This window comes from Strigops habroptila, chromosome 11 (assembly GCF_004027225.2).
Source record: "Strigops habroptila isolate Jane chromosome 11, bStrHab1.2.pri, whole genome shotgun sequence".
NCBI lineage: Eukaryota > Metazoa > Chordata > Aves > Psittaciformes > Psittacidae > Strigops > Strigops habroptila.
The window spans coordinates 26,094,752-26,120,661 of NC_046360.1; the positions used below are offsets into that span (position 1 = coordinate 26,094,752).

The 25,910-nt window shown below is 40.5% G+C and overlaps 1 protein-coding gene across 1 annotated transcript; it reads right to left on the reverse strand.

Annotated features, from left to right (window-relative positions):
- Nucleotides 1-1,819: 1,819 nt before the first annotated feature.
- Nucleotides 1,820-25,382, reverse strand: IRAK2 (interleukin 1 receptor associated kinase 2). The gene is made up of 13 exons (XM_030501022.1): nt 24,613-25,382; nt 23,386-23,565; nt 17,329-17,496; nt 16,531-16,643; nt 14,941-15,135; nt 14,432-14,496; nt 13,858-13,972; nt 10,852-10,961; nt 10,276-10,471; nt 9,513-9,575; nt 8,258-8,458; nt 7,587-8,097; nt 1,820-7,171 (listed from the first exon to the last, which is right to left on the reverse strand). The coding sequence occupies exons 1-13, from the start codon at nt 24,797-24,799 to the stop codon at nt 7,053-7,055; spliced, it is 2,223 nt and encodes a 740-aa protein (XP_030356882.1). The 5' UTR covers nt 24,800-25,382; the 3' UTR covers nt 1,820-7,052.
- Between the last annotated feature and the right edge of the window lie 528 nt (nt 25,383-25,910).

Here is a 25,910-nt window from a genome sequence, read left to right on the forward strand (position 1 = left end):
AGGTACTGACAACCACATCATAAAAGCAGAGCTTTTTTTAAAAAACAGAACATTCAGAGCAGCATTTCAGAGGTGATTGGGACTGAGTTAACATTAATAGAACCGCTGAAGTATGTGGTGTTCAGAAAGTGCGATTTGAACTTTAAAGGATCACGTTAAAGTGTATTAGGCAGAAGGGGAAGGCTTCCCTTTCTTACACTAACTATCATCTTTTCCCCCCCCCCCTTGCCTTCAAGTCCCAGCATTTCCCTGTTTTCTCAGCTAAGACCTTCACAATTTTTATGGTGAAAAGTATTAAAAACCATTACTGTACCTAAGATAGTTCTAGCTGGTTCACTGACAGCTACAGTTCTTAATGACCAATCTGTCTGTTTTTTACCTTTACAGCTTGTCAGGCTTCATTTGCACTCACCTGTGTTAAGCTGATCTTTACGAATCTCTGTTTTAATGTTTATGTCAGCCTTAATATCTGTGTTACATGTTCCAACTACAAATCAGTTTATGCTCCTGCTTTCAACCTGCTTTTCAAGCTCCCAAGCTTCAATCTCTGTTCTCCTCAGACTTCCTTCTGAAGGGCTGCTTCTATGGCCATTAAACAAGTAAGTCTTACACAGATGTGCCCTGATGAAATATAACTATGTGAAAGTCACCTTATCTTCTGCCTGCAGCTGAGCACTTCTAGAGCTTTTGGACAGACTATCAAAACAGGATTTTCAGAAAAATATTAGGACTATCAAAATCTATGAAAGTCTTTGTTTTCTGCCTCGACTTTTTAGAAATCTGGGTGAAAAAACTGAGGCAAGATGAAGGGCAAACACAAATCAACGATGCTTGATTTGTCTTAAACTTTACTTTAAAATGAAATTATTAGTGATTTCACAACTTTAAAGAAGTATGTGAACCTGAGCAGTTTGCCCTGACAGACTGAAACAGATTACCTTTTAAGGAAGAATACAAGATCTAGAGCCAAAATAAAGGGCAATGTTAATCACAAGCTGATATGTAGGATATTTTCTTACTTTCTCTCTTCCTTAGTAAATATAGTGATTATTCTAAATTACATATTTTAAGGCTATATATATGTATAACTGGTGGAAACCTCTTCTTGTGGGGTTGTTTTTTCTTTAAGAGTAGCTCAAACTAGACAGTTTATGTAATAAAATGGACAAGGACTTAATGTGCCATGTGAGCTTAACTGCTGAGGGATTTGTTAAGATGGATCTAATCAAGGAAACCATCTAACGCCTGTTTCAGTTTAAAAAAAACAAGCGCACACAAAACCAACCAAAAAATGCACACATAAGGAAATGAGTTTTCCAGTTTATTTGCTTGGATTCAGAACCATATCCATACAGGTGCATATATCAGAGGTACAAGATAAGTTTTCATGCCTTCAAATGCATAAGACAGCATGCACCAGTGTATCAGAAATTCTTTTCTGTACCTCAGCCCATAGGGATCTGTGATAATCCATGAATATCTCCTAGAATTTCCTCCTGAAGAGATTTGTAAAGTACTCTTTTAACAGATTAATGCAATAAATGTAAGCACAACTGCAATTTTTATTAGACATGTTCTCTTCTGTCACAAAATTATTCACCTAAATGAAGTGATCCCTTTGCCACCAGTACTATCTGGTACAATACTGCACCAGAAGACAAATGAGAAACAGAAGTGAAGGGGGAAGTGGGTTAAAAAACAGTAAATGAATCTTGGAAGACTAGCCCAGAGTAAGGATGTGGAAGATGTACTTTTTGAAACCTGCAGCAGTGTTATAAAAAGGAAGAAAGAGCACTGAAATAATATTTTTTATATTGAACTCTAATCATCACTTCCACAGCACATCTATGGCTTATGTTCTATTTATAATTAATGTTTTCTAAGCATATTCCATGGAAACAGCCAGCCAATCAGCTGCCCAAAGTACAGGAAATAAGCTGTCAGCTAGAGATACTGCATAAATCTTTTCTTAAAATAAACAGCTCTGTAGTTAGGATGGCTGCTTCTAGAATTCTGACAGAGTTGTGTAGGATACAGTCTACTCACTGAGAAATAAAAACTATGGCTAAGCTAGTCCACAGCATACAGATTGAGGTACAGGCTATTATGCTGTGTTGTTGCTGCTCCAGCTTATGAAACAGAACGTTCTAAGTCTGTCTATCTTAAAAAAAGCAAAGCAAGAGGGCAACAGAACTCTCCCAGATTTTGCTGGTGATCTAGAGAAAAAAAATCTTTGGACCTATAAATGTGTGCAGTATTTTCACTCTTGCAAATATGACATCAACCTCAAGAGGGTAGTATAAAACAGCCTATGTTACAATATCTGCTCTAGGACTTTTTCCAAAACAGCTATGCCATCTACTTGACAAAATACGCTCAATTTCTACCCTCTGTCACAGTACAGATAATTTTGAAGCTGGCATTCTCATTATCTTATTTCTGAGCAATGACATTGAGGGGAAAAAAACCGTCTAACAAAAGGTGGGTAAATTACCTGGGTATTCAGTACAACTGGTTGTTCTAACCCAAGTACTGCATACAATGGATGCCAAGATGCAACGAATTAACAATGAACAAACTTACTTTACAACAAGACAAGCCCCTCAATCAAATGGTGGAGCTGAATATGCTTGTTTCTTTGTGGATCATTCTTACTAATAATTTGAGATAATGAAATATATATTTATGTTTCATTATATATGTTTTTATATATATATACATAGAGAGAATTATCTTCTTCCACTAATTTAAGATGATTATTCAATTGTGAAAACGAAATAAGATGACTAATTAGGCTATAATCAACCTAGTTCCTATGCAAAATAATAAATAAAAAGAAGAGTAATTTCCCACTAAAGAAGTAACAAGAATCACTCAATCAGCTACTATTTTATAATTACTTGAAGCGTTTAATTCTTTACAGACGAGGGAGGGCGAAAATATCCAGTCACTTCAATTGTAACAGTTCCTCAATCTAAAGCATGATCTAATGTTTCTCTTTTCCTGTAATGGCACATCACTAGACTGGGCTTTACAAACCCAGGAAACTCCTAAAGTAAGAAACAGTCTAAAAAAAGCATTTCATCTTCCTAATTTTTTTCAAACAGATTCTAACCACCAAGATCCCACAAGCATCTCAACGCATCCATTCACCTGTTTGTTTGGTTTTTCTCCATCCACAAACACAGACTCGGAGAGGCTCCTCCAGTGGCTGTGCTTGGACAAGTCACAGGATGTCCTGAGTCATTCTGAACAGCTGCAGGTTCTTTCACCTGTTTTTGTTCCCTGTCTGTCTGAACACAGGTGCAATCATCAGCTGCCTTCAAGTTTAGGAATGACATGGATGCTGCTTGAGCTGCAATCTACCTTACAACTCTTCCACTTTGTGGGCTATCAGCCTGAACTTCATGTGGTTGAGATTCCTCCTTTTTGACATTCCAAAACGCTGTGGAGTGCCTTAAGGAATATTACAGTGGATCACTGGTGCTTTGTTTTCTTCTTCCTGTGATTTTCAACGTGTTGCTCTCTCAAGTCACGCTTATTTTCTGTTCCTTTGTACAGCATTTACCTCATCACACTCAGGTTTATTTTCAAGTTAGACAATAAATGAAAAAGTCTATTTGTATGTAACATGTTTAAGCAGTTATGAACAACTAAACAGCATGTGAGTTAGGGGAGAGCAACAACCCAAAAGATGAGAAAAAGGAAGGTGCATATAAAACACATCAATATTTGTCTATCTGAATGGAAGTATTAAATGACCATCAGACATCACAGGATACTAAACAAGGTTCAGACAACATTATCAAGTTATACAGATAAAAACAAAGGGTAAATAGTTAAGAGACTACACTTGGTTTTGGCCAACACAAACCAAACTCAATGTGTTTCATTGCCTCACTTTGTTTAGATAAAAATCTGCCTTTTGGTCTACAGAAAGCTACCAACTACAGCAACTGAAACAAAACAATAAAGTAGCTCTGCTGCAACAAAGGATTTTTACATCCGCTTTATAATTCAAGTGAAATATTTTCTCAATCCAATCCACTGTGTTCATTCTTGTTGTTTTTCACAGGAACAGGAAGTCAAGATTTGAAAGACTTCCACTGAGAAACATTACTTCATACCTAAAAATACGAATGACAGGAACAACTCTAGAAGTCTTCAAGTGCACAAACGATGTTAGACTGCCCTCTATGAGTTATTAACTGGCGAAAAGGAAATGATGACATAAACCTGAAATTTTCATTTACATGTGCACCTTCGGGCTTGTTTTCTATAACAGAACTCAAGACTACAAGATACCACCAATAATAAAAAGTTCTGTGGGACTGAATGATGGCAAACAATGACCCTACATAATTATATACATGTATATATTTAAAGGCTGTGACTAGATCTGTGCTTTTAGACACAGGCAACCATTAATTGATAGAGTTTAGCGAAGAGTGTTACTCAGACAAAGCATTGGCGATGTTGCTGTTGGCAGTTTTCCTTGCACAGTTCTGTAGTTCCAGAATCACTCTATTTTTTTAAAAAAATATATTCTATGTCCTTATTCTAGTGTTCATGGGTAAAAACAAAGCAGAGTTGTCCTTAATTTTTGAGAAAGAGCTACAATATCTTAAAGGATACTACAGATTGTGCATCTGAGCATCAATAAATGTCAGTTGTATCCCAGTAATTCTGTAATTATTAATTTTAGAAATTTTTCTCTAGAGACATCTCAAAGGAAAAAAAATCAGCTATTCATTAGTGAACAAAGACCAAATATACATGTTTGTACTAATTATTACAAACACAAAATTACCTAAATAGGGTGGATTGAGACACATTTTTCTGAGCCATAAATCAAGAAAAAGCAGGCTATAAAGGATTTTTTTTCTTTTTTTTTTTATTCACAAAGGTATTAGTAAATGGTAATGTATAAATTTGCTGAGTTGAGATTAAAACATACATTATACTGAATAGCCAAGATACTCTGCAGAGCATCATTAGTCTAAGACTATGCAGTGTCTTGTAGATGTTACATTATGTACTCATGTAACTCTATAAGTCCATGTATATCACCTCAGAATATTTTAAAACTAACCTGGAACAAGGCGGAAAAAACAACAAATTCATTTTGTGACTGAAAGAGTACAAAATCATTAAAGCATTTTCATGAAACAGAACTGTATAAATTATGTTTCTCAATTTAAAAAACTTAGGTTTTCCATTCAGTCCTGGGGTGTCTGTGAGCATTTCTTCCTGGACGAGAACCAAGGTACTTAACATGGATCTCTCAAAAAGTACCCACGAAAACCAACAAATATTAAATTTGCAGCACCATAAAGTATCTCAATTAAATCTCATGTGGAATTAAGCAGTTACTGACCAATCTGAATACACTTAATGCTTTTTATGTCAGTACCCACGTTTTCTTGGTTTGATTCTGCTAAAATAAAGAATCTGACACCGGCAAATACATAGACAGTATCGAAGGCACTTCTAAATATGGAATTTTACCAGGTTTTGGTGTAGAAATCAATTTGACAGACAAATGTATAGATGATTCTAATACTCAGGTCTTTAGTTAAAATACTTTTACTTGCTCCTAGTAGTACCTACAATGAACTAGGTACTATACAACTATAGAAGATATGAGGTCTTTCTCAGAGACCTTCATGTAAAGGCAGAAAAACTAGACCATTACACAATTCCAGTGAAAAAAGAATTACATAAAAAAAATCATGGTTTTTAAAAAATATTCTCTCAACTTCATTGTGAATTTTAGCCATTTCTGTACATCAGGCCCTTTTAGCTAAGCTAAGGAGGCAGCAGTCTGTAAGCTGAGCTACATGTTCTGATAGTTCTTTTTGTTTATAATAAACCTGCATTTCCTTAGACTGCACAAGAACATACTAACAATATCACATGTAATAAATAGTTGTAACAATGAAAGTGACACTTTAAGGGGCTTTCACTTGATAATAAATATGACAGCATACAAGTTTGTTGGTTTTATCTTCTTTTAAGCGTGATCACCAAGCCTGAACCCAAGGCTGCTAATGCTGGGTAAGCCAAGAGACACACAAAACTATTCTTCTCTAAGAACATGTGGTGAGTGTGGCACCATGAACAGGTCCACTCACTAGCTCATCTTTCACTGATAGCCAAAATAAATATAACAAACCAAATTTCAAGTGACCTATAACAAAATTAAAGACATTTTAAATTAAAATCTTGTCCCTAATCCAAAATATACAACAGTTACCATGTGAAGCACAATGAGAAACCTTAACAACATATAAAGGACACTTAGAAAAAATTAACTTCAAGAATCAATTATGAAGCATTAAACACCATCTTAGAGCTCCCAACAGTGAAGCTGAAAGGTTAAAACTTCCAAAACTTGTCATACCTATGTAGTAGAGAAACTCATAGACTAATATGGCTCTAATTATTTACTTACTACTATGTTCAGTGCAATTCAGATTGCGATTGAGTCATGTAGAATACATGTGAGAACTTGCATAAAAAATCCCCTCTCTGGTAATGCAGTAGTTTTGAGTATGTGGGCTAAGATAATATGGAATAGGATAGATTCTTTGGAAAATAGAAACCTTCAGTCTCTCTGGAGATTTCTGTCTGCTTGCACAATAACAGTAAAGAGCATTGCTAACTGGTTGCTGATTAGTGCTTGCCCTATAACTCCTAGGACTGTGCTTTTTAACAAGACATACATTATATGTAGATGCTTTCTGAAATACACTGCAAAAGGATGGTAAATTATTTTGGCAGTTTGTGTCTGCCATATCTCTACATTACACATGAGAAGGAAGAAGGCATTTCTGTTTACAGAGTGGCATTGTGCTTTTATCTGCTTTAGAACAGATGTTTCCTGTTTCTTCTCAGTGTGATCACTTCTGTTTTCTTCAGTCGGGGCTAACGATTCTGATCCAACTCTGCTACTTAAACTTACAAGAAAGATACACTTTTACCAGCTTTCTAATGAGGAGACAGTCCTTATTTTTCTTCAGAGCTGGCCACTGTTGATAAATCCATCCAATTTATGATTCAAAAAGTTCAGAGCTGTTTAATTTGTCTTCTTCATACAGCAAAATATTTTCCATGAGCTTCTTTTTTTTATCATTTATCTTTATTTTCCAAGATGTCTCTCTGGCTAATGCTGAAAAACAAAAAAATAAAAGCCCAAATGTTAAGAAAAAAAAAAATCCACCTGTTGTGTAAGGAATAGATAACAATTTTGAATTAAAACAAAACAAACACAAAGCCAAACAAAACCCCCACAAAACCAAAACTGGTTTAGGAAAAAAACCTGACAGAAAATCAGAAAACATTTTGTAGATTTATTGATAAAATCACAATGAAGGAGAAAAGATTTACTGAAATGCGTTTAGAAGTAGGAAGAAGAATCTAAGCAATTCTGGAGAATAATTTGTTCCCACTATTGTAATATTAGAGCACTTTTACAAAGACTTCAGTTATCCCAACAGGAACATGGGAAGTTTTGCCCAAGCAGCTTGAAGATGGTGTGTGTTTGAATGTTCTGTTATGCACTCTTCAGATTGATCTAGATTTACCTTGTGAAGAACATGGAGAGTCAAGGTCTGTGTGGTTTTGTTGAGAGGTGCTCTGTGCAGTAGACGCTGCTTCTAAGACATCATCACTTTTGGCACATGCCGCATTTCTTTCCTGGAGTCCATGTGCAGGCTTTTCCTGCTTGATCTTGTAATCAGAGGCTGCCACGTTTTCTGATTTGTTACAGCTAGATAGCTCATCTGTAGATCTTTCTGAAGGGTTCCATATAAAACTACTTGATTCATCTGATTCACAAGGAACCCTTGACATCTGTTCACAGTAAATGGCAGGTGACACAACACCTATTGAAGGTGGGCACGGATTGGCACTGGTCAGGATGGCAGGCTGTGTGCTGTCCTCTTTATTCTTCCCTGCAGAAGGCACGTCCATGCTGAGACTCACTGTCTCATCATCAGTTTCTTCAGGAGTGTTCATGGAGAATCCAGAAGTGCTGCCTCCACAGATGTAATGCTCTCTTAATTTCTTTTCAGCCATTTCCATAATTTCAAGCACCTGTTTTTAAAAACAAAACCTGTGAATGCAGAGTAATTCCTGTACCCTTACACATGTTCTCCTATGTCAACACTCCCACAATAAGTGAAGTGTGAATGTTGTAGCTTTAGACCTTGCTGTCAAGAAGACTAAAATCTTGGTCATGTTTTTTAAATATTACCTCTGCTGTGTTACAGTTCTTCTTTTTCAGACAAAGGCAGATGGCTGAGGCAAAATCAATTGCAACCTCTTCCAGCAAGTGTCCTGCTTTCTTGTCTAGATATTTACAGCATATTTCCTTAGCAGCTAGCTTTTCCAATTTTTTTACTTTGGAATATGAGCTTTCTTTTGCTAATTGAATTTCATCAGCAATCATATCTTTCTGTTCAAAGGAAAGAGAAACATTAGTGAAGGCAAAATGAACATAAACATTCATTTCTGCTTGAATCACTGAGAATATGAATCTTGCCATATATTTGTTATTATTGTTCCTTCATGGCTTGTTTACAGACCTAAAAGCTTTAAGACTCTCCATTCACACAACTGACAGAAATGTTGGTTTTCACAAAAAGGCCAAAGGTTTTCTCTGCATGTGTCTAATGTCAAATTCTCTAAAACAGACCCAGCTCTAGGCCTATGCCTATTTGTAGGAATGAAAAATATATGTCTATAGCAGCATTCTTGCTCAGGACTTTTCAAACGTGTTAAACAAATCAGAAACCTGGTATCCTTTCTTTTGTGAATCCATTTACACATTGATGAATTGCTTGGAAATAGTAAGTAAGAATACTGTAGTTTTCCCCTCAAAGGCTTCAACAAGCTGGGGAGTTGGAAGGAGCACATCCCACAGAAGGAATATAGGTGGAGTCTGTTCTGATGAGGATGGTGTTAATGGCATTCAGCGAGCCTGGCCAGTTCTGGCTGCTTGTGTAGTTCTAATCACAGCTTGGGCAGATTGGCCCAAATTCCAGACAGAAAATCCAGATAAAAATTCCAGACAGTAGTGCAACACATAAGCACCTGATAAACACGATGCTGAGCAACTGTGGTTACCGCCTACCCACATCTCCCCATTCAGTTTGGCTCATAACTCTTCTTTCTGGCACATTAAAAACATGCAGCAGCATTTCAGCACAAAGCCTTCTCTTAAATACACGTGTATTTAAACACCAGCTATTCTGGAGTATCTCCTACTATGATCAGGCCAGCACTCATGAGTGTGGTGTGTGAAATGGGAATATGTATCCTGCCTCTGTTTAAAGGCGGGTAGGCTATTGATGTTAATGGAACTGGGATATGGCTTCTAAACATCCCTTCTTCAGGATGTGTACAAGCAGACTCCAAACAACAAACTGTATTTATATAAAACAAAAATTCATTTTATGACAGCAACCCCATTCACTCATGTGGCATTCGTTATTCCTGCTTCTTCTTACCAGATAAATAGGGTCTCTTCCTTCATCCAGGGCCTTAATCCCTGTCAGTATCTCTGCTAAGACCTAGACAGAATATTTGAAAGAGAAACCAATCTGTTCAGAATTAATTCTATTTTTTTAAAGTGCGTTTTGTAACTAAAGAAATACTGAACTGCCAGGGCATTTTGAAATTTTATTTTTACTTCAGATGGTTTAACAATGCCAGATCTGGGCAATCTTTATGATTTTGATCTTTCTGATTTATGATCTTTATGATCTACCTCCAAAGCTAAGTCTATTTTATACTTAGGTACAACAGATACTGTTGAAACAAAGGATGATAAGGAAGTTATTCTACATCCAGATAGGAAATCACATTGAACTATTTAAATGGAAATACCAGGATACAGGTAACATCATAGGCTATCAATTATTTAAGTTGAAATTCCAAATTAACAATGTTATGTTTGTAGCATCTGAAAACCCAACTGCAGGCTTCCTGCTACTCTTTTTGTTTGGGTTTTTTTAAATGATCAGCAGTAAGAATTTTTTTTTCAACAAGAAAAATTTTTGTTACTGCTGTTCAAAAGATTCACCTCACTTTGCCACAAACTGAATATATTTGGAGTGTGAACATAATTAGAACCAGTATTTCAACACATCATATAGTCAGCAATATGAAATTGACAGCAAATCAACTCTATGAGGCACATGCTCTTATATCCGATTTCCCGTCTAGAAGCACCAAAGAATGCAATGGAACATGGAAAAAAGGCCCACATACCACACCACAGCTGAATGTATCGACTTTTTCTGTTAACTTCCCATGTCTAATAAAATCTTCTGGCAGATAAGTAAGAGAAGCCTGTAGGACTTTGGTTTTCATTGTGGCATATTCTGATTTTTTATCAACAGAATACAGCCGCAGACCTGAATGTCCAAGCTTTGGTGTAAAGTTTTCATCCAACAAGACATTGGAGCTGTGACAAAGACAGGTAACAATACTGGTAATTACTTTAACTAGAGGTAAAAAAACCTAGAGTTTTATACTTTTAAAGTAAAGCGCTGAAAGTTTCCAGCATTTGGCCTGCTGTGTATGAGTGGAAGGATAAAGAATGGCAGAAAGGCAGAGGGGGAAGAACAGGCAGTCCAGAAATAACTTGAAAAGAATATACTTCCATCACTCAGAAAAGAGAGACAGCTTAAACATAAAATGGTAAACACCCCACAGAACAAGAGACAGCAGAAAGACACTGAAAATGGATTTCACAATTGTGCAAGCTTTCAGCCGTTATTGTCAAAGAAATCCTGGAATTAAGAGGTGACCACGGAAGTGCTGAGATGCCAAACCCCTCCTCACCTTTTGATATTTCCATGAAGAATTCCAGATTTATGTAAATACTCTGTAGCTCGGAGGAGCCCTATAGAAATGCTAATTCGCATCTCCCAGGTCAGTGCAGCAGAATCATCCTGCAAGGAAATGAGTAGAATGGTATTTCATAGAATAAAAGACAGCAAGACATTAGTAGTTTTGAAAACCAAAGGCTTAGCTTTAGTCCCAGTCAAAACTCCTGCTGACCTAAATCAAAAGTGTGGTCCAAAGCAGAACATGATGATTTCCAGGCTATGGAAGAAACCTATCCTTGCATATTGTGCTACACATTTTGCTGCCATCAGGCACAGCGAGATAAGGATACAGCAAAGATCACACTTGCCCAAAGCATCAGGTACTGCCCATTAATGAGGCGCAGTGGTGGCTTTGATGGATTGCTGCTCTGAGTTCCTCTGCCCTACCATCTCCTCTGGAGATGCTCTTTGAGTAGGTGTAAGCATATCAAACTGTTCCTCGTAAGCCCTTGTGAAACTCCATAGCACATCATGCCAATGAATGGGATGGTGGATTCTAGAGAAATGTAAACCCAAGCAGACTTTGGCCTCTTCAGGAACCTCCTTAGTAAGGTTTCCTGGGATACAGTCCTAGAGGGCAGGGGGGCCCAAGACTGCTGGTCGGTATTCAAGGATCACCTGCTACGTGCTCAAGAGTGTTGCATCCCGACTAGAAGAAAGTGCAGCAGGAGGGCCAGGAGACCTCCATGGATGGACAAGGAGCTGCTGAGGAAACTTAGAGGGAAAAAAGAAGCTTATAGAAGGTGGAAGCAAGGACAGGCGGCCTGGGAAGAATACAGGAGCATTGCCCGAGAAGCTAGGGACCAGGTTAGGAAAGCTAAGGCCCAGCTAGAATTAAGTTTGGCAAGGGATGTAAAAGATAACAGGAAAGGATTCTATAGATACGTAGCAAATAAAAGACAGGCTAGGGACAATGTAGGCCCTCTCCAGAAGCTATCAGGAGAACTGGCTACCATGGATTTGGAGAAGGCTGAGGTTCTTAATGACTTCTTTGCCTCAGTCTTCACCAGCAAATGCTCTGACCACACAACCCAAGTCTTGGAAAGCAAATGCAGGGACTGTGAGAACGAAGACCTTAGGCCCACTGTAGGAGAGGATCAGGTTCGAGACCATCTTAAGAACCTGAACGTGCACAAATCCATGGGACCTGATGAAATCCATCCACGGGTCCTGAAGGAGCTGGCAAATGAAGTTGCTAAGCCACTGTCCATCATATTCGAAAAATCCTGGCAGTCAGGTGAAGTTCCCGATGACTGGAAGAAGGGTAATATAACCCCCATTTTCAAGAAGGGGAAGGTGGAAGACCCGGGGAACTACAGACCAGTCAGTCTCACCTCTGTGCCTGGCAAAATCTTGGAACAGTTTCTCCTGGAAAACATGCTAAGGCACATGAAAAACAACGAGGTGGTTGGTGACAGCCAACATGGCTTCACTAAGGGGAAATCCTGCCTGACCAATTTGGTGGCCTTCTATGATGGAGCCACGGAACTGATGGACAGCGGCAGAGCAGTTGATGTCATCTACCTGGACTTGTGCAAAGCATTCGACACTGTCCCACATGACATCCTTGTCTCTAAATTGGAGAGACATCAATTTGATAGATGGACCACTCGGTGGATAAAAAACTGGCTCGATGGCCGCACGCAAAGAGTTGTGGTAAATGGCTCGATGTCCAGTTGGAAACCTGTAACGAGTGGTGTCCCTCAGGGATCGGTGTTGGGACCGGTCCTGTTCAACATCTTTGTCGGTGACATGGACAGTGGGATTGAGTGCGCCCTCAGCAAGTCTGCCGATGACACCAAGCTGTGTGGTTCGGTTGATACGCTGGAGGGAAGGGATGCCATCCAGAGGGACCTTGACACGCTTGTGAGGTGGGCCGATGCCAACCTTATGAAGTTTAACCAAGCCAAGTGCAAGGTCCTACACCTGGGTCGGGGCAACCCCAGGCACCGCTACAGGCTGGGCAGAGAAGAGATTCAGAGCAGCCCTGCAGAAAAGGACTTGGGGGTGTTGGTTGACGAGAAGCTTAACATGAGCCGGCAGTGTGCGCTTGCAGCCCAGAAAGCCAACCGTATCCTGGGCTGCATCAAAAGAAGCGTGACCAGCAGGTCAAAGGAGGTGATCCTGCCCCTCTACTCTGCTCTCGTGAGACCTCACTTGGAGTACTGCGTACAGTTCTGGTGTCCTCAACATAAAAAGGACATGGAGCTGTTGGAGCGAGTCCAGAGGAGGGCCACGAGGATGATAAGGGGGCTGGAGCACCTCCCATATGAAGACAGGCTGAGAAAGTTGGGGCTGTTCAGCCTGGAGAAGAGAAGGCTGCATGGAGACCTCGTAGCAGCCTTCCAGTATCTGAAGGGGGTCTACAAGGATGCTGGGGAGGGACTCTTCCTTAGGGACTGTAGTGGTAGGACAAGGGGTAATGGGTTCAAACTTAAACAGGGGAAGTTTAGATTAGATATAAGGAAGAAGTTCTTTACAGTGAGGGTGGTGAAGCACTGGAATGGGTTGCCCAGGGAGGTTGTGGATGCTCCATCCCTGGCGGTGTTCAAGGCCAGGTTGGACAGAGCCTTGAGCCACATGGTTTAGGGCAAGGTGTCCCTGCCCATGGCAGGGGGGTTGGAACTAGATGATCTTAAGGTCCTTTCCAACCCTTACGATTCTATGATTCTATTCTAAATCTAATGAAATATTACATATGAGTAGACACATTTTGCAGATTCCTTATTACTTTCAGAGGCTAAAGGCTGCACACCAGAAACTTCCTGTTGACCTGATCTGCTTTGCAGTCAGAAACTGGAAAGGAGCTGCAGCCTTTTTAGAACTTGCAGTCAAGATATTTGGGCATTTTTACTTTTGGCTTTTTCTCAGAATTCCAAGAGATATAATTGCTCTTCATACAACAACAGGACAGGACTTGTAATCACAGGTAGATAATAGACCCAGATTATTTGCTTACTTGACACTGAAGTCTGTTTTGTAGTGATCCGTTAGGCAGGTAGGGATATATCAGACAGTGCAATCCAGTTTCTACTGAGAAACCCAGCAGCTGCAAGATGTTGACATGACAGCACCTGCAGGCACATATCAGCAGCAGTTTGCAAATGAAATATGAGCAACACAGAAAAATACATTCCTGAGCTGGAATAAATGCCTAAATTCAAGGCAACCGGAGATTGTCCTGCAGCTGGAAGCACAGCATGGCCCTGAGCAAGACTGCAGAGGGCTAACTAACCTACCAGCAAAGAGAGAGATGGTTACAGTGCAGCCCATTCTGTGCAGGTAGGAGGGATGCAAGCTCCAGAAGACACTGCTTCCTCACCATCTCAAGGGCTGGTGGAGCTCAGCAGGGCCCTGTAGCATCTCTTGAGAGGCATGCTGTTTCCCCTGGGCTCCAGCAAAAGCTGTGCACAGCCCTCTTCTCCCAGAGCAGCACAGCACCTCAGAGACAGGCTCATCGGTCTTAAACTAAACACACGGGCACAGGCCACAAGCAGGAAATGCACAGATTGCACCTGAAAGCCAACACTTACCGAAAGCAAATCTGTACTTCAGTATGAAAGAACCTTTGGGTGGAATCCGGGCTTGTGCATTCCATCTGAAAAATGAAAACGTGTGCTAGAATGTCAATAGTAATTATTAAGATGTTGCATTTCTAGAGATCTTGTAGTCTCTAGATGACAAGCTACTTTAGAAAATAGGCAAGTATCACTGATGGCAACTTTGTGTCAAAGGCAACAATTAATTGAAGATTAGAACAAAAACCAGCGTAAGGACACCTCTGATCCAACCATCAATGCATGTAGCTACATTGCAGGCTACTCCCATGGCTAGAGTTAATAACACTACTTACTTGAGTAAAGTATCTCTCATGTGTCTGCTGAACCTAAGTTTACTTACTTTACATTCTTTCCTTTTTACCTCTCTTTTCGTGTAGCCATTCTGATTCCTTGCCCATACAATATTAAACAACCACCGCTAATGTTTCAGAGACACTAATAACATACCCCCTTCAAATAAATATTAAAGGTGGAGTACTTGCCTCTTTCAGTCTTTTGATGATATACTCTACGTTGTTCCTCTGACCTTTGTAGACATCCGCAAAAGTACCTTCACAAATTCTGCTCTTGTCACTGAAACCACTTGTGGCATTAGTAACTTCTCTCTGGGTCCACAGAAGACTCCCACTGGGGAGATCCGTCATTGTCTCCTGCTGAGGAGCAGGAGAGCTGCAAGGCTACACATGTGTAGAAGAAACAATTTTCTCTCATGAAAATTCGTGTGCTTTTTCCTTCTTTCAGTTGTTATATTTTCTTTTCCATGATCTAAGCAATCATTGTGATTGTTGAAAGAAACTGTGCAAGGTACTGTGCAATCATATGTGACGGTTACCTGTCTTGATGTGTTTTGCTGATATAAAAGTTTTGCGCAGTAGAAGAGACTTGAAAACAGTTACCAATTTGCATTTCCACCTTTCCCAGAAAACAGACTTAATTTTGTTTAAAAGTCCATGTATTTTTTTTTAAAGTGATGTTAGTTTAAGTTACAAAACATATTAATCTTCACAGCTGGGGCATATATTAAGAAACAGATCAGAAAGTCGGGTCCCTCATAATGTATTTATGTTCTGGTAGGAATTTCACATCTACTTCTGAAACATCTGGCATCAGTTACACAATAATTTGTTGCTTCCAGTGTGGCAAGTCCTAATGCCAATTGTTATTACAGTTCCACTGTAATAACACGCAGCTTTCACAACCTTAATGTGCTCCAGACTTGAGAAAACAAAACACTAACTCCCTCTCAAAACCTGTGAGGCTATTACATTCTTTGTCACAATCTTCTCTTCTGGCTGGTACTCTTGAACCAGGTTATTCTGGAAGACCTTAAAGTCTTAAACCACAATCTTCTTCAAACCAAAATAAACCAAAGGAACCAGGCCAAGACAGAACCATGATGAGACGAGAGTGTGTGCATGGATCTGTAAAAAAAACAACTCTGAGAACCCACAGGACAGATCTAGCTGGACTATCTTATAGACGAGAGTGCTGTAGGGAGGCAGGAACAGGAGACTCTGCTGAAATCATTAGAAGCATGAGAAAAGCTTGTCACAGTGAGATGGTTAGGCACTGGAACAGCCCAACCTTGGAGATTTTCAATTGTCAGCTACACCAGGCTCTGGGCAACCTGACTTAAATTTGCTACGAGCCCAGGTTTCAGCAGAAACCACATTTTAAGTATAAAATTAAACTAATAGAAGTATGCTGTTTTCACTTGTCAGTGGTATATGTGGTACCATCCTGTGCTCACACCAGAAATGTTAAGTCGTCCGTAAAATCTAAACTAGAAATTCCTCCAAAATTAATTGCTATTTGTGGACATGTTATCCATGTAATATGGTTAATTTTTTTCCTTCACTTGTTCTTCACTGGCAAAAAGAATTATGTACACCATCAGTAATCTAACTGAAGCATTAGTAGTTCGTTAGCATTCAGTCCAAACAAGTTGTAATCAAGCCCTACTTTTTCATTATATTTTATACAAGTAGAGGGACAAACTTTAACTGAGAAAACATAGAATATCACAAAGACAATTTTCATTGTTATAATCAATGAGGACTAAAGGGATTTACCTTCACACTTGATGAGACAGGAGGATTTGACTCTAAGGATTTCAAAAGATCTCTTGGGGGAGGTGGTGGCAAAGGGAGTGAATACAAGGCTCCTTCAGAAACAGCACCTGAAACTGAAATACCAGCATTGAAAGTACAGGTTCTTTTTACAATGCCACAGCCTAGCCTAGTTATGGAGGTCTGGGGTATTTTGTGGAATTTCCTTACCAGGGATAATCTGTGACAAGCTGTCAAAATGAGCAATACTGTGTGAAGACAGGCAGCTGTTTTCCTGGTTCCTCTTTGCAAGATGACTGTGCAGATCTCTCTAATCCTGGCTTGGGAATATAGAGCTCCCTATGTCTATATTGTTGGCTCTCCTCAGTATGTCCTGTGGTTCTACTGCCTCCTGTTCCCAAGCAGAGGGGCCTGCTGACCTGTGCATGGCTCTCTTCTGGCCTAGATTTATTCTGTGTGGTGAGAGGGACATGGGGCAGGAAATGTATGCACTGATCTAGTCTTAGTATGGAGCCAGGATGGGATATGGGTGTTCACAAAGATCTGGAAAATGCCTTTAGATCCCACAGGATAGATATACCCAGCATCTCTCAAGGCCAAGAGAGCTATAAGGAGGAGGAACAGGAGGCGATGCGCTAAAGTTACAAACAAATACAAATAACGTTAAAAGGCAAATATTCAAATGTAACCATTTTGAAGAGCAATATATTCATTACACTATACTGAAAGCGAATGGGAAGCAGTCTTATCTATATGGTCATTTCAACGTTAGAGCAAATTCAGAATCCGTGTAGTTACTACCTGCTGGTGGTACTCCCGGATGTGAAGAGTCTGTTGATGGCAACAGATTTATCCCATTTTCTCTGTCTATCTTCTTGTTTTCTATGGGAGTTAAAGATCTGTTCTCTGGTTTAGGCGGCTCTACCAGCTCTTCTTTTCCAGAGTTGGCAATATTAGAGGCTGATGTCCCTTCAAAAGAGAAGAAAGGAAAGATGAAGATTACCAGGGAAAACAGAGCCTGACACTAATCAGTCACTAGGAAATAATCCTAGTCAGGAAAACAGACTGTAAACTAACATGAACATTAAAATGAACATTCAAGCAATTCATCGATAAATTGCTGGAATACAGTTGGTATTTAAATTCAGACCATATTCATGACATTAACTACTACTGAAAATCAATAAAAGTCAGAGCTTCAAACAAATACCAGTGATGACTATGCAAAATATATACAATCCCTCACAATAAGAAGTTAGCAACAACAGTATATTTATTGTGTCATTTTCTATATAGCATCCTTCAGCCAGTGATCTCAAATCACAAATACCTCCCAGCCTAAAGAAGGCAGCTAGTTCTTTGTTAATTGTTGTGGGACTGAGAGGAAGTTTGACAGCACTATATTGGGTTTAGTCAGTTAAATATTTTAGGACTGTTTTCAATTGTGTGGTTTTAGTGTCATGACCCTGCCCATTCCCAGAAAACACTTTCCTTTATAGAACTATTTGTAATAAAGAATCATACTGTTACTTATGAGCAGAAAGAAACAAACTGGAGACAATCTAAGGAAAATACAAAAATCAACAAAGCTCAAGACTTACTAATATATAAGGAAAAGTTAAAGGTCAAATTATTGATTCACTGCAGCTCTAAAAGATCCTATGCTGTATACAGCTTGGCAAAATCCCAGAATCAGGCCTGAAAAAGCAACTTGAAGCCTGGTTAAAACAAGTACAAAGATGCTTTCAGAGTACAGGAACATAAAAAACATGTGCATCTTAGAGGGAATTATTAAAAGTAGATTAGGCTGAAGTTAAGATAGTAAAAAATAAAGTAAAAGAATTCAAGATACTGTGATACACCAGGCTGCCAAAATCTCCTGAAGCAGCAGATGAATTCTTATCTGTGAATACATTTAAAACTGAGGTTGAAAAGGAGCTTAGAAATGCCCAGTGTGCACTGGGGATGATAGAAAGACTGACTATATGCCAACAACATTTTCCTTGTTGTAGTTCTAACCTTTTGTTTCTACCTGCCACCTTTTATTGGCAACACACTTTGCATTTTCTTAAAAATCAAAATGAATGTTTTATTTTTATATAAAAGAAAATAAGCACAGTATTAATACAAGGGGGTTTTGTCATGCTGTTTTATCAGCTTTCTATCTTGAGCATGGTGGTGATCTTAGAATCAAAAGCCACAGAACTCTATTTGAATTTGAAATCAGACAACAGCTTTGTGCTCTTTTTTTTTTTTTTTGTATAAAGCATTGGAATATCTGAAACAAGCAGGAAGCGATATCCTTAATTTATAATCTGTGCTGCTCACAATAAACCAAGATTCAGTAGAACTGTTTAAGAGAAGACAAGCTATGCCCATTTCAGTGCACTAAAGGGTGAAGAGTAGATGAAAAGCAGTAATGGTAGAAGTGGGCATGGTCATGACAGGGAAAGTTTTTTCCTCTGACCTCTGAGGTTTGCATCCACTTTCTTCAGTCACATATGAACACAGGTTTCAATGATACTAGGTCTTAGAATTAAGACACAAAAAGCAGGTATGTTTCTTTATTCCTGTATAAGAATGCTAAGAAATCCCAAATCTCACGAGTTTTCAAGATCAGCCATTGAACAAGTCTGCAGGCCTTCAGCCAAAACTGACAGTCCCTGCATTCTGCAGTTGTTGGCTTTTTCCTCCTGTATTTCAACCTAGAAGTCTCTAAAATTAGAATCACTTCCCTCTTTCAACCTACTTTTCAGGGTTTGTCATCAATTTTGCAATTTCCTGCACATCAGACGAACAGGTCACCACTGAAGCTAAAGAACTGACACAAGAGAAAAATAAATTATTATGGACATTCAGAAGTGGGACTAGAGTAGTGCAAGAAATTGTCAAAAGGAGGTAGAACTCTCCTGGAAGTAATCTGCCAGCAAAACATCTACCTGTGTGTTATGTCTGATTCCTTCAGGTCAGAATGAATAGAATTAAGGTGATTAAGGACCACTTGGTTTTCTGAAGTACCCAATAGAACAAGCGATGTATTCTTCAAATCTGCCTGAGAGGAATCACCTGAGTAACCATATTCAGATATGGATAAAAAAGTAGAGGGTAAAGACATCAAAGATTTGTCTAAACCTAAAAAGATTGTGCTAGAAATCACTGCTGCTTATGACTGAGCACACTGTGGAATGTCCGCATTGGGTTAATTCCAAAAAAAAAAAAGCAAAACACCAAACTACTTCCACATGCCAGAACAACAAAATAACCCAGACTTTCTGCCACTCAAATTAAGATGAAGCTTTGCTATGGGCTTCAATATAAAAGACAACTATAAGAAGTTTTTTTAGAAGATCATTTCATTGTAGTTTTGCAACTTATTGCATTTGAGTTGATCTGGGACTAAAATTAATATCAATTATCCAGAAACATAACTGAAAATTGATCACTCCACAGGATTTGTCTCTTCTCCTTTAAGCCCTCTTTATCTAGCTTTCACACTGCTTTACAGAGTCAAACCCCAAATCACTTAACTCCTTATGCAGCCCTTCATGGAACAGTCCAATATCGCAGTTCACCCATCGTCACAAAGGAAATCAGAGAAACAAAGGTATCTTAGATTTATTACATCAGTTCAGAGTCTTACTGAGCTGAATTGAGGATGTCCGTTTCTTGCCATGATGTGTTAATATTTACTTTCCCTATTTACTATCTAGCCTGTCGATATCACTATAAAGACTCCTGTTTACTTGCATCAGCCAGCTCCAATCTTTAGAAACCAAGCTCTTCCTTAGAAATCACAAAACGTGCTCCTCCAGCCTGCAGGAATTTGATTGGGTTTTATTTTTTAACAGGGGAAAACCCTCAGGGTTTTCAGCTTGTGGCAAGTGAAATCCAAAAAGTCACAGGAATGTTTTTGAGAAAGCTAAAAAAATATCCCCAAAACCCAAAGGTAAATCACAGAGGCAGAGAAAAAACAGGTAATCCCTCTTGTACCAGAGGCTGACCTCAGGTGCATCTTGTGCAAGTTACAGCAATACAGTGATACTGACATGCCAGGGATATGGACAGTCAGACAAGCAGAAGGATAATGACTTTCTGTGCAGGGATGATTATTTTTGCTTGTGTTCTATCTTTATTTTTAAGGGCGAGGTTACTGGGAAGCTGCTCTGGGATTGGAAGCCTGATTCTTTGCATTTTACATAAGCACTGAGACAAAGCTTACTTGGTTCTTGCGTAAGCAATCTTGTCAGGGCTTTAAAACGCCTCCTCTCAAGGCTTGATCCAGCGCCACATTCTGGCCTTTGCACACAGGACCAGACCTAACAATCAGAGACCCTCTGTGCAGGCTCTAGGCTTCGGGGCATCATTTCACTGAATGTGCTATACATCAGCTTGAATCCAACAATGTTTTGGTTTGCAAGCAATAGCTCTCTGAAATTAAATGCATGGAGCTCCTCAGCACTGCAGTGTGCTGAACAAACCTCAGTTCTACTCATGGGCTTGTTTTAAAGGCCTGTAAGAGAAGAGAAAACCCTCTACTTGGGGGTAAAAGCAGCAGCATCTCAGTTGTTACAAGAAGTAATTTTTCTAAGCTCTTTGAACTCAGCTTTTGCAAAAATGGTAAAATTAACGCATCTGGGAAAGAAAAGGCATCATACCTAACTGAACAAACCCAGCTTTTTCCATGGCAGATTAAAATTATGTTGAAGATTGTTGCTGCTATTATGTAGTAGTAAAAACATTCAGTATTTTTTCAATTTCAGTTTTTCAGGAGGAGAATGCAAGGGTTTTTTTATTAAATCACAATGAATAAAGCAGGATTAAGCCAGGTATAAACAAGGGTGGGCCCCAAAATGTGCCCTGATACGGAAAGAATGCAAGGCCTGTAACTAATTAGAGCTTAAGGTGTGGTAAATTAAGGTGTGTTATATAAGAGCACCCACAAACTCTCCGCATAGACAGGGAATTGATGGTGTTAAATACTGAACAGGCACAGAGCAAAAGCCTCATCACACCATGGAAGTCACCCTCTACTCCAGAGCATCCATAAAAATACCATTATCAGGGAGCCAGGGTTATTGCATTGGTGATATATCTAGACCAGAGTTATTCAATGTATAAATTTAAAAATATAATTTAAATCAAGATTTTTGTCTACAATCCTGTCCACTCAGATGGGACCCTCACAGTGACTAAATTAACAAATGGATTACCTATATACAGCTTATACCTATATACAGCTTATACCAGACTCGAGGTCTTCCTGTAACTCTGTTTGCTTTGCTGAGGAATGAGGAGTAGGAATTGTTACGTTCTAAGCTGAATGCTGTGACTGAATTCAGTCAGGAAGTGGATTTGCTGACTCAAAGGGCTGGATAGGGGTGGCAGCAAAATCAGTTACATTAACTGAACAATGCTCTTGTTACGGTCTGTGGTTACTATGTTAGATGTACTAAGACAGAAATTGCTGCTTGTGCTCTAGTACTTAATATTCCTTTAAAAAAACCCAATAAAATTACAGAATTTGGAATGCCATTGTCAGATTTTTTCCAGCATACTCAGATGAAAGCTTAAAGCCATGCTAATTCCCGGAAATTACAAAAAACAGCAGTGCTACACAAAGAAACGCTGTGGCAAGAAACCCATGATGCAGTGTTGGACTTCCCATGCATGCCAGCTGGCAGCCCTGCCCGGTGGAGATGGGCTGCTGTTGAGCAACAGCCGCTCGTGATGTCACCCAAAACCACTCGTGGCAGGCAGTTTCTCCATCACAGAACAGGAGAAGCAGGTGGTGCTCCCACACATTCCCTACCTCTGGAAGCATGCGCCCTTGCGAGCTTTGAGCGTTCCCCACACTCACCTGGAGATCTTAGGCACATAACAGAAATCTGTAATGTTTCTTTCTAGTAATTCCCTATGGAAAACTGGTGAAATTAATACAAACATCTGGTTTCCAGAAAGTAGATTTTGCATGGGAATGTGTGTGAAAAGGGGAATGTGGTCCACTCTCGACTTTTTGGGGCTACTCAATACAGACAGGCAGTATGTTTTCCAGGCTTCAACAGTTTTGGTGGTAGCACTGGGTTAAGGTACAATTCAGCTTATGAAAATGGACAGCTGCAATTTAAACGTAATTTTCAATGGAGAAAAATGGGAAGGAAAATTATATTTAAGAGTGTTGTGATTTCTGTAAGGCAATTGTTTACCTTGACCAGGCACCTTGAGTTCAAACTCTAACCATCCTACCTCAAAAAGATAAATCTGAAATACAGCAAAATAAGAGATAGGTGAGAAGAAATATATGCAGAGTGAGAAAGTTAAACTTTCCCCAAGTTAAACTAGAGTTTAATTTGGGGTGGGATTGAGGAGAACATATTATAGGAACAGAGAAAATATGAAGTGGAATAAACAAACAGTAATGTAGGTAGTTGATAAACCATTTCTCCTTTTCATAACCTTTTCCTGATGCTGCAGGACAGTAAGCTACACGGGCAAAACTGATTATATGTTCTTCTGCTCTGGGTTTGTTGACAGAGTATCATGACAACATTTAACAGAGAAACAAGAATGTATGAAAAGTTAAAATGTGCATAATTAAGCTCTGTTTAGAAACCCTGTCTGTTGCATTAAAGTATCACCCCTGATTCAGAGCAGAGCCAATCTCTCTGTGGCACCTCCTGAAGCCACTGCAAAGGTGGGACGATGAAAGAAAGGGACCTGCGATTCCTCCTCTATGTCACCTCTTAAGCATAAGACTCCCAGCAAAAGGTTTCCTCAGCCAGTGAGACAGATTTACTGGATTGGGGCTGGTGCTCTGGGAGAACACAGAGATTCCCGTGGGAGGAAGGAGCAGCTACTCACAGTCCAGAATGACTTGGGCCGCCCGGTAGAGCTGCAGTCCTCGCAGCAGGTCCAGGAGCTGCGGCACTGTCGCCAGTCTCACTCCCCACCACCACATCAGCTCCCTTGTTATGCTGATCCCCGTCTTCTCCATGCACTTGATTTTCCGTAGCTCCGTTTGGTCAGTTATCACGTAGGAGGCTGGTGGCAGACAAAGAATAGTTCTGTTTAAACTAGAAAATACAAGCAGGTGCAACTGAGAAAACTAAGGTGCGAGACACATTTTGCTTTTTCCTTTGCACACTTCTACAAGGAAGGATGACAATAAATGAGCTGTAGGGACATGAAGAAAGTTCAGTTTGTGTAAGTTCAGCTGTGTGCTCATTTGTGGTCCCTGGGGCTGGTGGAGATGCCACTGAAAGTGTCTGTCTGAGTCAGCCCCCCTCAGCTGACACACATCCACCTAAAGGAGAGAGGTGGGGGGGGGCCTCGGGTATGTGTGTGGGAGCAGAGATTCCCCTGTTCCCACCTCAGCTGGCTTTAGAGGACATTGGACATAGTTTTACTCATGCAAAGATAGCAGAAGTGAATCCCACCCTCAGTCAGCAAGTTTAACTGTGGTAAGAGTTTACTTAGCAGAGTTAGTGAAGTCTTGAATGAGATTAAATCATGTTAAATAAAGGAAGTCAAGCCAACTAAGAAAAGATTCAGGTTAGAATTGTTTGGACTGGGATACAGAAAAAAGGATAAAAACCTCAGGGACTGCATTTTCTGTACTTACTAGCTGGACACAGCAGGACCAAGAAAAATGAGCGCAGTAAAGTATGAGGGAATATACATGAAGTGAAGGAAGAAAGAAAAAGAATAGAGCATCTAAGCGAGGCAAGCACTGAGGAGTAGCAGAAGATAAAGTGCGAACAGAGAAGGGAGTGCCAAAGAGAGCAGGGAGCGAGGGGCGGGAGCCTGGCTGCCCGTAGAAGCCAAGCAAACACAGAAGTCTGGAATTCCACCTATTAACCAGAAGTTTCACTTGATCCCAAAACCAGAGTGGTGCATGGGAACTCCCTGTCTACAGGATGTGAGCGCTGGGCAGCGGCTGGGCCAGAGGCCCTGCATGGGGCAGCTGCGTGCCCTGGCAGCGCCTCATGCCCTTCCACTGCCCGTCCCAGCCGTGCTGCCGCTCTGTACCCCCATTGCACCCCATCAGCCCGGGGAGCACCAGCCCACCTCCCTGTGTGCCCCTCTCACCGAACCGCATCCAGTCGTAGTCGCTCAGGCAGTCCATCTTCTGGCAGAAGTCCTCCAGCACCCAGGCAGGCATGCTGTGGATGTACAGCGCTGGGGGGGAGCCCCCTTTCAGGGCCAGGGGCGGCTGCTGCAGGGTCATTGCTTCGCAGTCCCTCTCCAGCGTGTCCTTTGCCCCCGCCGTGGCCATCAGCCGCGGCTACGCATGGTGCGTGCCTAGGGCAGGGACGCTCACCACCCTCTGCCTCCTGCGCCCGCTGTGGAGGGTTGATTTTCTCCAAACGCTTCCTCTTCTCAAAAGGGCTGTCCTTCTCAGCCTGTCCCCACCCCGCCAGACTCACTCTTTGCTGGCGGAAGAGCCGAGCGACATGAGCAAACGTTTCTTGGCAGGGTCAGACCACGCTCCTGCTTCCTGCTCCGGCTGACGTCAGGCCCCAAATGCAAATCAGATTTTCCTTTCCATTGAGCGCTTACTGCTCCAGCCCGATTGCCAAATGACAGGTTTCACGGGATGGAGGTGAAAGATGCTTTCCTGCCTGTTACGCGCAGCTGGTATTGCCGACAGGCTGGGCAACGGCTGCTCACAATGCGAGGGGTGGTAGGTAAGGAGCTTGCCCGCTCAGCCCAGGCGCTGGCCACATATCCAGGGCAGTCTGCTAGTGGCTTGGTCACCCGTGTGGGTATAGATATGTCTGTGTGTTTAAACCTAGATCCTCCCCCGAGATCTGCACCAACCATGCTCCCACAGCACTGGATGCTGCACAACTGGGGACAGAGGATGTTTCAGAGATCCCGCAAGATCTAAGAAAAGAATGTGTACCAGCAGGAGGACAGTAAAAAGCTCTGCTAGCAACTACTGAGCAGTGACCCCTCTGCCTGACTGCTGGCAGGATTTTGCAGTCATTGTAGCATATAGGATTTCACTTACCATAATAACGTAGTACAGTAGCAGATGCAGGGCGTGAGAAGTGGTCATCTGGCCAGGTCTTGCCAGTCAAGGATTAGGTTTAAAATGTGTTCTTAAAGTCAGTATTTTTTTCTAAATTTTTTTTCTATTTAAGCTGCTTTTGATAAACATTTGTAATGAATTTGCCAGTGTACATGCTACAGATACTGCTGGCAAAACCACCTACTTGGAGAGCCTTGCAGTGCTACTTCTGCCAGCATGGGACAGTTCATCAAACACAATTGTGACCCATTCCTCTTCCTGTTTTTTGCTCATGTTCAGCCCTAGGTCTTTTTGTATTTATTGCAAACAGTACTATAAGCTTAGAGAGCTTTTAATTTACTATTTCTTTATA